This window comes from Colias philodice, chromosome 20, assembly GCF_061535455.1.
Source record: "Colias philodice isolate Cphi_HAF_F1 chromosome 20, ilColPhil1 Martin Lab GWU primary, whole genome shotgun sequence".
Classification (NCBI taxonomy): Eukaryota; Metazoa; Arthropoda; class Insecta; order Lepidoptera; family Pieridae; genus Colias; species Colias philodice.
Window position 1 is genome coordinate 308,628 of NC_143105.1, and position 16,553 is coordinate 325,180.

At 32.8% G+C, this 16,553-nt stretch overlaps 3 protein-coding genes and 1 long non-coding RNA gene across 7 annotated transcripts in view; 1 reads left to right on the forward strand and 3 right to left on the reverse strand.

Annotated features, from left to right (window-relative positions):
• Window positions 1–16,553, forward strand: part of Dys (Dystrophin) — a 433,719-nt gene that overhangs the window by 235,401 nt on the left and 181,765 nt on the right. The window lies entirely within an intron of this gene.
• Window positions 941–4,386, reverse strand: LOC149479191 (uncharacterized). Its single transcript, XM_089708134.1, has 5 exons — window positions 4,347–4,386; window positions 3,959–4,108; window positions 3,072–3,177; window positions 2,522–2,679; window positions 941–1,086 (listed from the first exon to the last, which is right to left on the reverse strand). The coding sequence occupies exons 1-5, from the start codon at window positions 4,384–4,386 to the stop codon at window positions 941–943; spliced, it is 600 nt and encodes a 199-aa protein (XP_089564260.1).
• LOC149479192 (uncharacterized) lies at window positions 6,396–9,287 on the reverse strand. Its single transcript, XM_089707889.1, has 5 exons — window positions 9,236–9,287; window positions 7,976–8,144; window positions 7,542–7,625; window positions 6,966–7,123; window positions 6,396–6,475 (listed from the first exon to the last, which is right to left on the reverse strand). Exons 1-5 carry the CDS (start codon window positions 9,285–9,287, stop codon window positions 6,396–6,398), a joined length of 543 nt encoding a protein of 180 aa, XP_089564015.1.
• LOC149479193 (uncharacterized) lies at window positions 10,363–13,052 on the reverse strand. Its single transcript, XR_016317251.1, has 4 exons — window positions 12,966–13,052; window positions 11,896–11,952; window positions 10,875–11,009; window positions 10,363–10,486 (listed from the first exon to the last, which is right to left on the reverse strand). It is a non-coding gene; the product is annotated as an uncharacterized LOC149479193 (long non-coding RNA).

The following is a 16,553-nucleotide window of genomic DNA, read 5'->3' on the forward strand; positions in this document are numbered from 1 at the left end:
GCATTGTACAGGTAAAATGCATCAGTGTTACAAGTGCTTTTGCATTCCGTTAATACCAGGTGCGTCTGATGGGAGTGTAATGAGATCCTCCATAACACTCTGTTTAATTGACATTTTAGTGCAATTTTTACAAAGACACTACTCGCTTCGCATCCCGGGTTTTGTTCTAGGTGAAAAAATCCTTTGAGCACTATAAACATTGAACACATAATATAAATTAAGTATAGCTTAATGTTATAAAGCTGAAAAATTTGTTTGAACGCGCCAATCTCAGGAACTACTGGTCTTATTTGTAAACTCTTCGGTGTTAGATAGCCTATTTATCGAGGAAGGCTATTATGCTATAGCCTATAGGCTATATTATAGTGTTATCATCACGCTAAAACCAACAAGAGCGGAGCAATGCGGGTAAAACCGCGGGGCACAGCTAGTGTTTAATTATTTTATATGGTTATTGGTTATGTATGATGGTAGAATGAGTAAGGTGTCATAATATTAAGATTTAATCTCTGTATATAAAAATGAATCCTTATTACCCTTGTCACGGCATCACGCGCGAACGGCTGGGCCGATTTCGATAGTTATTTTTTTATAATATTCCTCGAAGTACGAGGATTGTTCTTATGAAGAGAAAACGTAAACATTTACCACGGGCGAAGCTGGGGCGGACCGCTAGTAGTTGATAAAAATATTGAAATCCGTGACAGCCAGTCTCTCTTCAAATCAGACGAATCCAATGGAACCTCTCAGTCAAAATTCCATCACGCTTACATGAAAAACAATTCCCTTTGGCATAGTCAGGTTCACATATTCACGTTTAAATCAAACAAGACAATAATACCTACATAACGTTCTATAATAATATCTCTTTTAGGTATATAATCTCATAGTCAGGTATAAAATAAAACGCAAGAACACAATACACTTTTTAATATAAATCTCAAATAGAACTAGAGCTATCTTCAAGCGTGGAATCCTCGGTTTTGGAAGACTTGGAAGCGACTTTGTAATCGTAGAAGAAGTGCAGACCATGTGGCATCTCCCGGGTACTGTTGGCGCATCTGTTGTCGTGGATCTTGACGAACACTGGAAATTAAATGCCTATTATTATATTAAACTAGCGGTCCACCCCGGCTTCGCCCGTGGTACATGTTTACGTTTTCTCTACATAAGAACCATCCTTGTACTTCAAGGAATATAATAAAAAAAGAATTATCCAAATCGGTCCACCCGTTCTCGAGTTATGCGCTTACCAACACATTTTGCGATTCATTTTTATATTATAAGATTATAAAAATAAAGATGAATGGAATTCTTTACGTGTTTACGCGATAACGACTTTTTTATTATTTCAACAATGAGAGTCATCATAGTCTATCTTCTCTGTAAACTATAAAATAGTCTACCATATTATTTATTTTTGAGCAGATTTTTATTAAACTTAATAAATATGTTTAATTGTATTATACATACAATATAAGCACAATATATATAAGCTATAGAAATACTTTTTAAATTCAAATTATATTTATTTGCAAGAATGTAGTTACTCGCATTTGCCGCCGAGTTCCCGTTTAGTTCGCTCTCGTTTATTACGTTCATTTATTTTTATAAATTAACCAATAATTGTAAATGTGTATAATTATCTAGTTGAGATAGAGCGGTAGTACATCCAAATGTTTTGTGTTGTAGCAATTTATAAACATTTTGATGTGTTAACTAAATGCGGGCTACAATCTAACAACACGATCTAATGTTTTTAAAATTTATTTATTTTAAAGTGTGTAATTGAGCCTACTTTTATTTATAAACATGATTAAGTGGTTATAAATATAACCGCTGAAAGTACGTAGGAAAATTAAGGAATAATTATTTCTTAGAATCAGTTTGTTTATGTAATTTTAGAGTTGATTAAATTCTAAAAATATACTCGAATATATATCCACTCTTTGGTTTTGGATCTTCACTTCTTTCATTGTTAATTATTTAAAATAATAGTTTAAAAAATATATTCATGAGTTTTCAATCTATAGTGGTTTAAAGTTAACTCAAAAATGGAGCATTTTCGTAAATTTTCTAAAAAATCTTAGAGAAAGTGTAAGAAATGTTATAGTATGCTATATATTCGTGATCTACTCAATAAGCTCTTTCATTTGATACCCTACACGGCATGTTTTGGAAATTTTTATTTTTTTCGTTGTATGCCATATTTAATTACCGGGGTGGGGAGAGGGGGACCACAAAACTGGTTGGCAACATCTGTCTATAGGATGTCTGGGATCTATACAATATATATCAGAAGTCAGATTTAGGTCCGCTATTTTTGCAAACGAAACTCCACTGAGAGTCCGGTCTATATCATATGTCCGTACGGTCTAACGTTTTATTATGACGTATCTACAAATGACCTACATTACTGTTTCGTCAAAATCAGCTGTCCACTAGTTTTCTCGTGAAAGTGTAACAAACATACATCCATTCTCACAAACTTTCGCGATTATAATATTAGTAGGATTCATACTTGTCCCATCCTGGCAGTTCCTATAATGCATCATGCAGGTACTCTTAAAGGACCGCCTGGCACGCTGGTACCCTCCACAGATCCACATTATGGAGGGGTCGTTCCATTTCTTGACCATGTCCTCGGGGCATGTGGGACATTTTCGGTGCCATTTTCTCCTTGAAATATTGTTATTTTTTAATGTGTTATGTATGATTCAATAGGCAAATTTGTTGTGAAGGATAATGGACTTTAAAAAAAAAATATTGGATTTTCCGGTTAGAACATTGACGTAAAACTTTTTGGAAGTAAAAATATGTAGGAATGAATAGACTTTTACGTTATTTCAGTTAATTTCTGCAAAGCTTCAAAGTTCATATTATACATTAGAAAATTTCTACTTCACAATACCTAGTATCTAATCTGTGACAATACAGCATAGTATTATATTATTATCTATGACAAAACTATAATTATTTAGCTTTATTTAGTGCTATTTTTCTTCTATAATAAAAATATAGAAAACAACGTGCATAGGTTAGTACAATAATATGAATAAATTAAATGTTACCATCCTCTCCTTTCCACGGAAGATTTTGGATGTTTCTTCTCCTCTGTAGATACATCGGAAGATGACAGTAACTCTAAACTGTCGTCGACATCATCCCTACTGTCTGCTGCTAAAACCAATAATAATGTTAATTCATTTGTAATCTTGATCCCATAAGCCAATTTTGATAATTGGACAGTTTTGCTTCAATATACCTACTTGTAGGTACGTAATGTAATGATATCACGTATTTATTTATTTATAACTCTACATAAAGGAACCTTTTCATAATTACTTACAAACAAGCAGTAGGTATAGTTTAATACTCATAATATTCTGTTGTAACTAATACATTTTGATCAATGGTACTAGTAAATAAATATTATTCTAATGGTCATATAAATAAGGTTTAATCTCAAGAATTAAATGACAATATCCATTCAGCCAAGACTGTACTTAACTATGACACCTGACCACGTGCTGCGAATATAATACAAAAACGTGCAGAATCAAGAACGTCTAGTTAGCTAAAGCTTTGAGCTTTCAAATTTCAATGCAAAGTTTTATTGACCAAAGAGGTTTGTCTGAGTGAGAATACTGAATTCGTTTGATGTTTGCTTGAGATTTGACTTCAGTATGAAATCTGAATTGTGAGTAGAGATAACTTTTTGATCACTTGAATTTAAACCGAAAATAAGATAAAGAATATCGAATTAGAATGATTGTATTGCATATAAATAAAATTGTGTCGCAGGAATGTTGTCGATATGATTTTACAATTTTACTAAACAGTAAAAAATAAACAGTTAAGGTATTGAATTTGATATGAAAATATATTACAGATACCAGTATTAATATATTACTTAAGTATGAAACTTAAGTATTTATATTATTAAAACATGAATTACCAGAAAGTCGATGCCCTGAAGAAGAGGAAGTTGATCTATCCTTTCTTTTGTCTTTTATCCTTCTTCTTGTTTCTATTATTTCTTCCTCTTTGATATCGTTTTCAATCTCTTTTATTGTAGTATTATCTTGTAGGGAATTTGTGAGGTGGACTGAAAATTTTAATTTTATTACAACGTTTACGTTGATTTTAAAATTCACTCTTTAAAACAAAAGTTTTAAAATCATATTTAATGTAAATGTTGTACTAAATAATATAAAGTTAGGTAAATTTAAGAACTTAACAACCGTGTTAAAATAAACCTAGATAGCAGCGCTACTAAACTAACATTTATTAGGATAATCCTCAACAAAACAAAACACGAATTCAAAATATACAACATATCGTACCGAGAATTATTAAAACGCCTATCTCAGCGCACAGCCGCATATTTTTCGATTCACTTAAAGCCCTTAAAATGTATGAAAAATCCATAAATTCGCTCCATAAAGTGTTATCGATGGAAAATATATTATTTTGAGAAACACTTCCAACGCGATTTTATTGGTACTCGCTGCCAATTCTGTTTATTGAGGCCTGTGTTTATGCTTCATGCATGTTTGATTTCATTTATATGGAAACAAGTCAAAATGCCTATTCGGTTATTAGTATCTTAGATAAAAGTTTAAATATTGGTTAGTTTAATAAGGGCCGATTTTTCAATCCTTGGTTAAAATTTATCCGTCCAATAAAGTATTACACGAACATTTCAAAATGTCACCTGTAAACTGTCATATACGGACCATTAGTATACATTTTTGAAATGGTAGTTTAATACGTTATTCGATAAGTTTTAACCAAGGATTGAAAAATCAGCCCTAATTGTTAAATATGTAGAGTCATAAAAAATGTAGTTATATTCTTTAACTTAACGTATAAGTAAATTTATGTACATCGGGTACTATTGGGGACATGATTCTTCAGAAAATTTGCTTACCACACCTGAAACATCTCTAATTAACAGCCAGACCCTTATAATAAAACGGATAACGTTAAAACAAATAAATTCTTCCAATTTTAATGAAATATATTTCACCAAAAATTCAATAATTCGTTAATCGTGTCACAAAAACAGGTTTTAAAATGTTCCCATCAGCAAAGTGCCAAAAATAATGGCGTCAAATTAATCGTCCTTGTTTAATTACGAACAGCCTAAACAAAGGATTTCAATTTAATCCCGTAATATCACCATTACCTACACATGGTGCTTAATAAATACAAAGCATTAACACGGGTTGCTATTTATCAAATATATTTGACCCGTTTTACTTAATACATTATATTATATTGCGTAATCTTCGAAAAGCCAATAATTAATAAGTGAAGCTGTGTTAGTTTAAGGGGTAGTTTAACCAGTCTGTTCATATCTTCAAATTTATTGAATGTTATTTTAAGTATATATTAACAACGTTTGTTATATTTACAAGACATGTTACATTAAATGCTGTTACTTATCCTAACTGATATTATAAAGGCGAAAGTAGCCCTGTCGGTCTGTTTGTCTCCTCTGCACGCTTTAACCACTAAACCAATTTAGATGAAATTTGGTTTTAGTACTATCCCGGAAATCCCACGGAAACGGGAAGCATGCGGTTTTTTATTTGACTCGGGCGAAACAGCGGGAAAGCATATTATTAAAAAACACATACACCATTCATTCATATATATTATTATATTCAGAATCTATATGTATGTACCTACATTAAACGGTTCGTAAATGTTTAACTGAACAGATATAAAGTTAAATAAAAGCTTGTAATCTTATATATAAAAATGAATCGCAAAATGTGTTGGTAAGCGCATAACTCGAGAACGGCTGAACCGATTTCGATAATTCTTTTTTATTATATTCCTTGAAGTACGAGGATGGTTCTTATGTAGAGAAAACGTAAATATTATGTACCACGGGCGAAGCCGGGGCGGACCGCTAGTGCTAATATAAAAGTAGTTATAGTTGAAATTAGTTTAGAACAAAACTAAAGTAGGACATATATTTTGTTTGATCAAAGTTATTTAACAGGGAAAAATAAAGTCCCCATGGTCTGAAAGATATTTAAGTTAGAAGTTTTTTTGTAAATACTAAAAGAAATTCCTGAAAACAATATCACAGTATTGAGATTTGATTAAGAATTGGTTGAGATGGTTGATAATCATCTCAATAGATGGCGCGCGGTGTGTACCTTAGACACATAAAACTGAAAGAATAGAATAAATTCGATCGCTCTGGTGGGTCACGAGTGGCCGAGTTGGTCATCAGGCATCCGCCCCGGAATGGCGCGAAAGGATGCGGGTTCGAGTCCCACCTCGTAATCGAATTTTTTCTATTCTTTATAAATTTATAACAATATCACAGTTATTATGCAGAAGATAAATAAAAAATGCTTTTCTTAAAACTTTATTTAAACTCTATAAATATAGAACCAATGTCTCCCGTGATATGTGCTGTTCCTGCATCGCTTGTCTGATATTTTCACAAACACTGAAAAATAAATAATTTAATTAGAACTCGTGTAAGAAACGAAACAAAAATTCGTTCTTAATTTTAAGTAATTTTGATTTAAAACGTGGTGGCCTTTTAATTCGTAGTAAATGATACTAAAATACAAAATATAAAATCTTATTCAAAAGGCATTACGTTTCAACTAGCTTTCCGCCTACGGCTTTACTCGCGTTGTCTAAAACTTAACAAATTATATACTAAAACCTTCCTTGAGAACCACGCTATGCATTGAATAAAAATCGGTGCAGTAACTTCGACTTTATTTTATAACTAGCTGCGCTCCGCGGTTTCACCCGCATGGCTCCGCTCCTGTTGGTCTTAAGCGTGATGATAGCCTTCCTCGATGAACGGGCTATCTGATCCCAAAGAATTTTTCAAATCGGACAAGTAGTTTTTGAGATTAGCGCGTTCAAACAAACAAACAAACTCTTCAGCTTTATAATATTAGTATAGATATGTGAATAATTACTGGTTCCATCCTGACAGTTTCTGTACCGCATCATACATTCGCTCTTGAACGATCGTCTGGCGCGTTGATAAGCCGCACAGATCCACTTTATACCGAAGTTAGTGTATTTCTTCATCATATCCTGGGGGCATGGTGTGCATTGGCGATAGGTTTTAGTCCTGAAATTACATACTTATTTTCTTAAGGAATAAATTATATACTAACTTTTCCTCACTTATTCCTTAATGTTTTTTTTATCAAAGTTTACCTTTACGATAGATCTTCACGTAATTATGAATATAACATTTAACCTTTGCAGTTGAATTTTAGGAGTAATGAACGTTTGTAATAATTTAAAATAAAGCAACTCTAAGAAATTGATAGTTTTCATCTTGAAGGACAAGGTTTTATTAATATTTAATATCAGTTAATGAAGAACACAACAATAACACAATGGATCTGATTTTCACGTCTCAAATATACATGACACTGATAACAAATAGCAATGCTAACAATGGAGGTATTATATTGACTTATATTTTAATAAGAAATTATACATTAACAGGTTCATAAATGAACAATTAAAGGAAAACTTACGCTCTACGTCTTTCTTTAGTTTCAATGGAGGATGCTTCGGAAGATAAACTTGAAGAGACACTTCCAGATCCAGACGAGAGTGAACTGAAAATCGCTACTGAATATTAATATACAGAATGTTTTATCGCTGTCGGATACTATATTATTAATAGTAAAGAAATAGAAGACATCGCGTGGAGTATAGGAATTTAAATGCGTTGGTAAGAAGTCAGTAACTTTATTGAATAGAACAAGAAATATGCAATTTTCAATGGATATTAATATGTTTGTTAATCGCTGCGTAGACTCGAATTCTTTATCCATCTTATTGTAAGCTTTATGGTAATCATGGTAGCCACAATTTTAGACATGATATGTAACGTTTTTATAAGCCTAAAATATAAGTAAGCTACCTTATAGTTAATAAATAAATAAATACATAGTGTTACACAGACCTGTCTTGAATATCAGCGCTGGACCTCTGATAGCTGCCACTTTCCCCAGAGTTCTGGCTCTCATACGCGTACCAGTTCTGACCCCTGTGTTCAGCATCACCGTATGCAGCCAGGTTTATATGCTCTCGGTTGGTATCATCGAATAGTGATGGGGTTAGCTGGCTTCTGACTGAAAGATGTTTATTGAACGGAAGAATGGCTTTAACTGAAGTATGAAAGGTTTTAATGTTCAATGGTGTTTGAACGGAAGGAATAATAGGCTGGAAGTGACATTAATTTACTAAAAAAAGATTTCTAGAAACACTTTTTATCGTCATAACATAGTTTTACCATTTACCACCGGTTCAGAAAGCAGAATAAACCTAGAGAGAAGAACTGAAAACAAACTGTATTTGCTCTTTTAAAATCGCGTCACGTTTATATTGTAATTTTATATATTATGATCTTAGTAAGATGTAGAAAAGGGCTTTTCAATTAGATATGTTGTCTTTCTAAAGTCAAAGTCAAGATAATCGGTGTAGGTTTAGATTATTATTTACGATATAATAATATATCAAATCAGTATCTAATTTTATTTTTAATATAGCAAGCCAATCAGAACGTAATAACCTTAGAGATCAATAAATGAGTTCTTAATACGATAAAATCAAGCAATCGGATCACAAAAAATATACAGCAATTAAAACTGATTTCCCCAGAGAATGCAATATAACTGTGATACAGTGACTCCTGAAATATTCTAGTTTGTAAATAATCCGGTGGTCTATTGGGAAATTTTGTTATCTGAAAATATAGTTTGAGGACTCGTTTATTAGCGTACGAGGAAACTAGCTTTGACGTTTTTGTTTGTACATGCGATTAACTGAAATTTGGATACATTAAAAGTAACCAGCTATGTGCTTGGATTTTATATGATTTAGGGCCGATTTTTCAATGCTTGGATAAAACTTATCCGTCCAATAAAGTATTACACGATAATATTAAAATGTCACGTAAACTGTCAAATACGGGCAATTAGAATACGTTTTTAAAATGGTAGTTTTATACATTATTCGACGAATTAGTTTTAACCAAGGATTGAAAAATCAGCCCTTAGATGGTTTATTATTTAACTTTGCTACAAACAAACCTTTGTATTTAATAAGTTTAAAATATTGTCTTACATTTCGCCACTGGAAAATGCAATAATGTTACGAAATACAAGTTTTAGATTAAAGAATATTATGCATACTTGAAAATGTAATATGAAAAATACAATACCGTCAATTGAAAATAATATGAAATTCCATACAACAAACGCTCGGCGCTCCATTACATTTTTACGTAATGCAAAATTTAATACTGAACATATATATGCAATATCGGTTTATAGCTATTTGAAATATTACAAGGTCTTCCAATGCAAATATATTTTAGTACATACTTTATGAAATATGTTTTAGAATGTAACATTTTGTACTCGATATTTGAATGCTGTTATCGCGCTTATTTGAATATTTTTATTCGTGGATTTCTATGACAATTTGTAAAGCTGATATTTTGTGTTAAATGACTTGAGATAAAACATGTCTAGAATACGGCTATGGATAAAAGAGAATGCTATTTGACTAGATCTATAGTATATAATGTCGGTACAATAACGTTCGAACATCTTTTTGACCTAGATAAAATCTATAAATCTTTTCCTTTCCTCTGCGAACAGAGTTGTATCTCTCGGGTTAGTATCAAAACTGCTCATTACGCGGTCTACCATATTGCAGAAGTTGTACCAAGTTTCACTGGCGCTGCCAGAACTCAGAATTTAAACTTAAACATCTAGATCTACTCAATACTCATCCTGGCTTTGCCTGTATTTTATCGAAATAAAAGTATAAAATAGCTCTTTTTGTTAGTGCAATATTTTTTTAACGAGATTATTACAAACATGGACCACAGGCCCATGTTGAAAAATTTATGGGTCATTTGAACTACCATACTATTTCTATACTGCTTTTAATCCATTATTCCGCAACGCCGTACAAAAATCACGGAGACAAGGGGAAAAAATCTCTACCTGTACGTTCGAATTCTCATCTGCACTCAGTTGGACAGCTTACAAGTGACGGCATAGTGCTGAATCTTATTATTTTATGCTCTTATATCGTTCTAGATAGGTAACCTGGTGGTTCAAATGACCCATAAATTTTTCAACATGGGCCTGTAGTCTAAATACCAATATACTTTAATTTATTAGATTACAGTTTGATTTAGATGTAGATACTTCTACGTACATAGTATAATTAAGTATTTTTACATGTCGTATGTATAATACACATTATCATAATAATTATATATTTATCTTAAAATGTTAAAAAGACAGGCAAAGAAAAGGGAAATGAAAAACCATAACGCCTGGTAGGTATTTATTAAAATCGATACGTGCTTTGCCTTAACTTGCTACTTAAATAAGGTAATATAAAAAATTATTAAATAATCGAATCCGTTGTCATTGCTTGTTGTTGTCGTTTGAATCTGAAATAAAAATAAATTAGCTTTTAATATTTTCTCGCAATACAATTTGATTGGAATAAGGATTGGAAGAACTTCCTGTATAATAATAACGGAAATTATAAAGTCTACTAGAGCAAAGCATGAAGAATAAAGTTCAATAAAAATGAGATTGTCTTCGTATTTATTATTAATCTTTAAGTTTTTTTAGTTTATATTAAACTGTAACTCGCTTAGATTTAATTTTCGGACATTGTTTACTTTAGAACCTATCAAGTTTTTATCTTATCTATTATAATGTAACCTGAAATCTTATAGAAAATGAAACTGAAAGAATATTACACGTAATAATGTTCCAAAGTCCAAATAAGATTGTTTCATATAGAACTTGCAAATATGATTAAAAACATACCTCAAATCAATAGGAGTTATGCGCAAGGATTTCCCAAGCAAAGGGTGAACAGACTTCCACCCCTATCCTTGAAGCAGAAGCAGGCTTGGCAGTTGTGGTGGTACTTGTCACCACTGTACTTGCAGAGACCGGGACCTGTTCAACGTTATTTCTATGTTAATATTCTTCTGTATATGAAACGGCTGGTCAGATTCTAGTTAGATTGATATGTTTGAGAGTTAGCACATTACCGCATATTTATGTACCTTCTCCATGCTTTAAATAGTTAAATAGATTCAAGAGCTTTATTTTTATTTATACAACAATGTATAAGAATTTTCTAATAGTGTTCGTATACAATATTTTCAAAGCAAAGGATTCTCAAACAAGGCTCGGACAATAACGAGATTTGGAACCTTTAGGATATTGGTTAAATTGAATAATATTAGCTTCTATTCTGAGTAATGAGAAAATATTGCGTACATAAATAATAATGCAAGCTTCTTATATTAAAGATAATAATTACTTTGTGGTTTGGGATTATATATAACATTATGTTAGATTATATAGAAACCAGAAAAAATGGCTATAATATTATAGTTAACCTATATAGTTTCAAAGAAATTATCCATAATTTTTATGGTATTTTTTTGGGTAAGAGAAAATAATTCAGATACGAATTCCTTATTTTTACAAAACACATTTTTAAATCTATCCATGCATGCATGCCACACATACACTTCACACAAACATAATATGTACACGTACAAATACGAGTAAAGGCACAACTCTAGTTACAAACAAACAGATGGGCATCCATAGGAATTCGAAACAAGCAAAACCTGTGGGACTTAAGAAGTTTGATTAAACAGAATTTGCATGAGATCCGCCATCTGTTATATTTTTTAATTTATACCCAAAAACTTTGCACCGCAGGGCATTCACTCAAAAATTATATGGAACTTGGTTATTTTTATCAAAGAATGCCTGTGTCGTGATCTTGAGTTGTGATTTTAACACGAAACTGTACTTAAGGACTTACCAGAACGGATCAACGGTCGACCGGATGCCGTTGAAACTTGCGCCAGGCTTTGGGCACCTAAAGAATAAGGTTATTGTATTGGTCGCCCTTTCAGAGATTTCCAGAACATTCCTTGCACGTATAAATTGAAAAGCGATATTGTTAGTGCGGTTTTTCTATTACCTCATTTTTTTAACGAAATCTTACATCCAGTATTATATGCCCATTTTTTGACCAGAATCTTACATTTTATTTTCAGTATAGTAGGTCGTTGAGTTGATTACCAAATAAGTTAATCATTTTTCATATAATGGAACCTATTGTCATGCTGTTTGCTCGCTTTTTCATTAAGGTTAGAGAATAACCTCCATATAAATGTAGATCCTTAAAACCTACTTCAAGATGGAATATGATACTGAGTAGAGTTCTCATCAATGTTCACTTTATGAGCAAGTGTATGAATAACCTTTTGTGCACCTCTACGCAGATATTTTTATAAGTCCTTGATTCTATTTATAATGCTCACTTAATATGATGGAAAATTATTCACTTATTCTTTATAATGTAAATTCTTTTTTTAATACAGCCTTCACTTCTTCGTACATCGAAATTCCATCGTATGTCTGTTCAAACTATTCAAATCAAGAAATGACCACAAGTAGCAATGTTTAACCATTCCTAACAAGGTATACACTGTGTACATTTCATTCACTATCACGCGATGTCTCGTAGCGTCTGTGCAAATGTTTTGTTTCGTTTCGTAAATAACACCCGTCAAATATATTCAGTTAATGGAATTTCGGCGTCGACTTGCGTTATGCGATTTACTCACTTACACGTGTTCCCGGAATGGGAGAGATGATTAAAAATGGGGTACATATTTAATATGTTCGTGGATTCTGTTGGTTAGTTATGTATGTTATGCAGCTGATACGCATGATTTATCATTCCAGCACGATTACAGACAAAAATGTTTAGTTTAATACACGGATTCCTGTTTTGAAAATAATACGTAACTCTTCTTGTCTCGAAAATAAATCATTAGATGTATAATTTATATTAAATGTAAAGAATTCAAAACTCTAACTTACTTGCGCCACCTCCCAATTGTCCCAGTAGTGCAGAATTGTCCCATCCAGCTATTCCAGGCTGATACAAACCTGTAACTTTGCCAAGCTGATACTGGTATAGCGATGGGTATAACTGTGTCGCTGCAATCGCACTAGTTTGTGCCTGTGCATTTTGGCCTAACCCAGGATATAGTTGTGATCCAGCAAAAGCATTAGACTGTGCCTGCGCGTTTTGGGCTAACCCAGAAAATAGTTGTGATCCCGCTATCGCATTAGACTGTGCTTGCGCGTTTTGTCCTAGACCAGTTAATCCAGGGTACAAGGGATAGTTACCATAAATTCCTGGGAAATAAGAACTAGCTTGGGAATTAGCTATTGCTTCAGCAGAACTATAGGACCCTGGCATTGTATAGGGGCTTTGAGTGACAGTAGGTAATGTTGGAGTATAATTGGGAACTGTAAGTGCTGGACTTTGAGGCTGAACTAATCCTGATGTGTCACCATAATAAGGATACCCATTAGTAAATGGAGAAATATTCATTAAGCTAGATTGAGCGTTAGCTGTAGATTCAGCTGAAGCGGTACTACTTCCTGGGAATACTACTCCAAAGGGATATTGATTTGTGGTACTGCTTAGACCTTCTAGAAATTGTGGGTTTGCTAGATTGGGGTTTAACTGTGATAGTGCATCCGCTATAGCGACAGCTTCAGAAGAAGCTGCGTTAGCAAATGCAGATGCTTCGGTTTCAGCTTGTGCAAATGCCGAGGATTGACCAAAACCGTATGCATTGGCCAGAGCGCTGGCACTTGCTTCGGCGCTACCATATGATCCATAAGGTTGGATCAATGGCACATCTGAAAGTAAATAATGTATTAGATACATTTTATGGACATAAATACTTCGTTTGATATGTAAATTTGGTTAAACTGACTTGTTTGTCTAAGTTACAGTTTGTAACCTTATTGCAAAAAAAAATCAAGCCTACAATCATTTGCATTGTAAACGTATTTTTGAAATGCGATATAAAAAATGAAATGTTCAACATATCGAAAAATCAATGAAACAGTAAAGTAAATAACTAGTTAAAATAAATACCGCAGTTTGGTACGGGAGTGCAGCGAGCGATCACGTAATTAAAAACTGGCTGACAAGAACACACGTTGCAATCTACAACGAATGGCTGATTCGGCATTCGATAACGACATTTCGGCTCTGAAAGACGTAAATTTTTAATCAGATTCGATGTTGTTTACACAGCTATTAAAACAACATTACTCATCCAATTTGTAACGCGGCAAAGCTCACCGATATACACCAGGTTGTCATAGGGGGCTGGAACTATAAAAAAGCAACGTCAATCACTTGTACCAATAAAATATCCTATTTCACAATGAGCGTTCGCTTACCCGGAGAAACCGCACCTGAAAGCAAGAGAAAGGGATCAAACACAATCGAAATTGGGTCGGTCATAGCGTTTAGGGGCTATTTTTCTATGAATGGTCGTGAAAGCAATACACTTAGCCCGCGGTCAATGATTGAACGTTAGCGCGTTTGATTGTTACGATGATTGCTTCTCGATTTCCCGGGGCAATTCTGTTGGTTTCACCCCTCACCTAACTGAACGTGTACTTATAAATACTTTACGCAAGGGTGCGTGTGGTTTTTTTAGAACGATTTCATGAGTATTGATGAAGTTTACATATTGTATGAAGAGTGTAGATAATTAATGTTAATGTATTGATGATATTATAATATTATCAATAAATGGAAATATTAAATTATTATATTTAGAGAGTATTTATATGAGTTTTGTTTTAATTTGGATCATGAAAACAACAGATTCATATTGAAAATGTCTACTGTTTCGATAAATATTATTTATAGGCGTTGATGTCGGGAATTTTAGATGATATTTTATCCCAGACATGTTGGAAATTAAAAGTTGTTTTGCCGCAGACCCTAAAGGTCCTTATTGACCGGTCTCTGCGAAATAACCGCCATGTTTTCGCTTTTAACGGCACCTGTGGTCCGTAATACCAGTTTTTGCAACCGTTTGTCAATTTTGACGCCTGCGTCGCGCGACGCGTCGTAAATTTTTACTTTTATTTTTTTGTTTTCACATCGTTCGTCAGTTTGATACGCAGTTTTTCTCCAAAGTATTGTTTGCTATTTCGGCACGGCCTTTCAGTTACGTTTCGATGATATTATAGTTGAAGGGTTGTGAACTGTGAAAATTTAAAGGTTCCTTTTTGTGTAAAGTGTGTGTGTCCGTAAATGGATCCGCTTTGAAGTGTAATATTACATAATCAGTAAAACTATTCGAACATTCCCAACTACACAACTTATAATTGGGTCTGCCGTGAGTGCTAATTCAACAACAAATACGATATTACGTAGATTGTTCTAATAGCTGAAGTGTTTAACAATTCTAGTTATATTTGACCCAATTCAAAAGAACACAGACTACGAAATCTAAATTAGTTATAACAAATGGTTAGCTACGATAGAGTATAAGACGAATGGCGACAAGAAAAGCAATTTAGCAAGCGAGACACGAAATTAGAAAACTGGCAGAAAATACGAAGTCGGTACTTTGTTTCATAGATATGTTCCGCTCCATTACAAATGTAATGGAATCATTTAATTTGGTAATACTTTAATAAATAACGTTTTTATACTTCATGGGTTTGGAAATCTCAAATCATTTTAATTTATTGATATTATTTTCCATTATGACCGATGTTTGTATTGAGACAGCTGTGTCATTTTTGAGACGTATTACAATGTTTACTTATGACGAGGTTATGTTATTACCGATTTGTACTCGCACTAAAAGTAAATAATGAAATACGTGAATAAAATTTTAATATACCTACTACTCTTCTTACTTCTATTCCAACTTAATATTTATGCTTTATAACAAATTAGTAACACTAAATTAGTAACTTAAACTTACATTCAGGTCTCGAAGATCGTCTGCAAACGGGCGCTACGAAGATACCAAATTGTTCGCAGGTACAAATCTTACAAATATCCTCTGGGCTTATGAATTCTGCGCCGATAGCCTGGTATTGACATGACTGATCTAAAAATATACAATATAAGCATTTTAAATATATTGAAATGTGATTTAAAAATCATGTAGAAATTAAATGTTGAAAAATATAATTTAACAGAAATTAAAGCCACAATAGAAATGACATAAATTGATAGTATTTACCTAAATATTGAAAAGGCTGTGGAACTGTAAAATAAAATTGAAATTAGTGAATTAAGTAAGAACGCTACAAAAAGATTTTAATGAGGTAATTTGTCAGACATACTTGGCGTTGGTTCCGGTATTGGAGGGAACGGTTCGAGCGGCCAAAGCCCTTGATCTATGAAATAAAATAAAATTACAAAATATGCGTAGACCTTCTAGTCTTATCTGCAGAAAAACTATTACATTATTGTCATGTTAATTTTATGAATGCATAAGCTATTTCAATGGTGTATAATTTTTCGCGTAAGTAATTTAAAATTAAATGTTATGAGAATATGGGAAATCTTTATTAAATAATTTCATTGTTCGTGATTCATTTGTACCTATTATCACTCTGGTATGAAAT

Excerpts from the sequence above, each read along its gene's own strand:
- LOC149479192 (XM_089707889.1), bottom strand. The coding sequence starts at position 9,287 with ATGGAGCGCCGAGCGTTTGTTGTATGGAATTTCATATTATTTTCAATT. Across the intron at positions 8,145-9,235 it reads CATATTATTTTCAATTGACG|TCAGAAGCCAGCTAACCCCA; the intron begins GTATTGTATTTT and ends AACATCTTTCAG. Across the intron at positions 6,476-6,965 it reads AAACTGTCAGGATGGAACCA|TGTTTGTGAAAATATCAGAC; the intron begins GTAATTATTCAC and ends TTTATTTTTCAG.
- LOC149479191 (XM_089708134.1), bottom strand. The coding sequence starts at position 4,386 with ATGCGGCTGTGCGCTGAGATAGGCGTTTTAATAATTCTCG. Across the intron at positions 3,178-3,958 it reads TTCAGGGCATCGACTTTCTG|CAGACAGTAGGGATGATGTC; the intron begins GTAATTCATGTT and ends TGGTTTTAGCAG. Across the intron at positions 2,680-3,071 it reads TCCGTGGAAAGGAGAGGATG|GAGAAAATGGCACCGAAAAT; the intron begins GTAACATTTAAT and ends CAATATTTCAAG.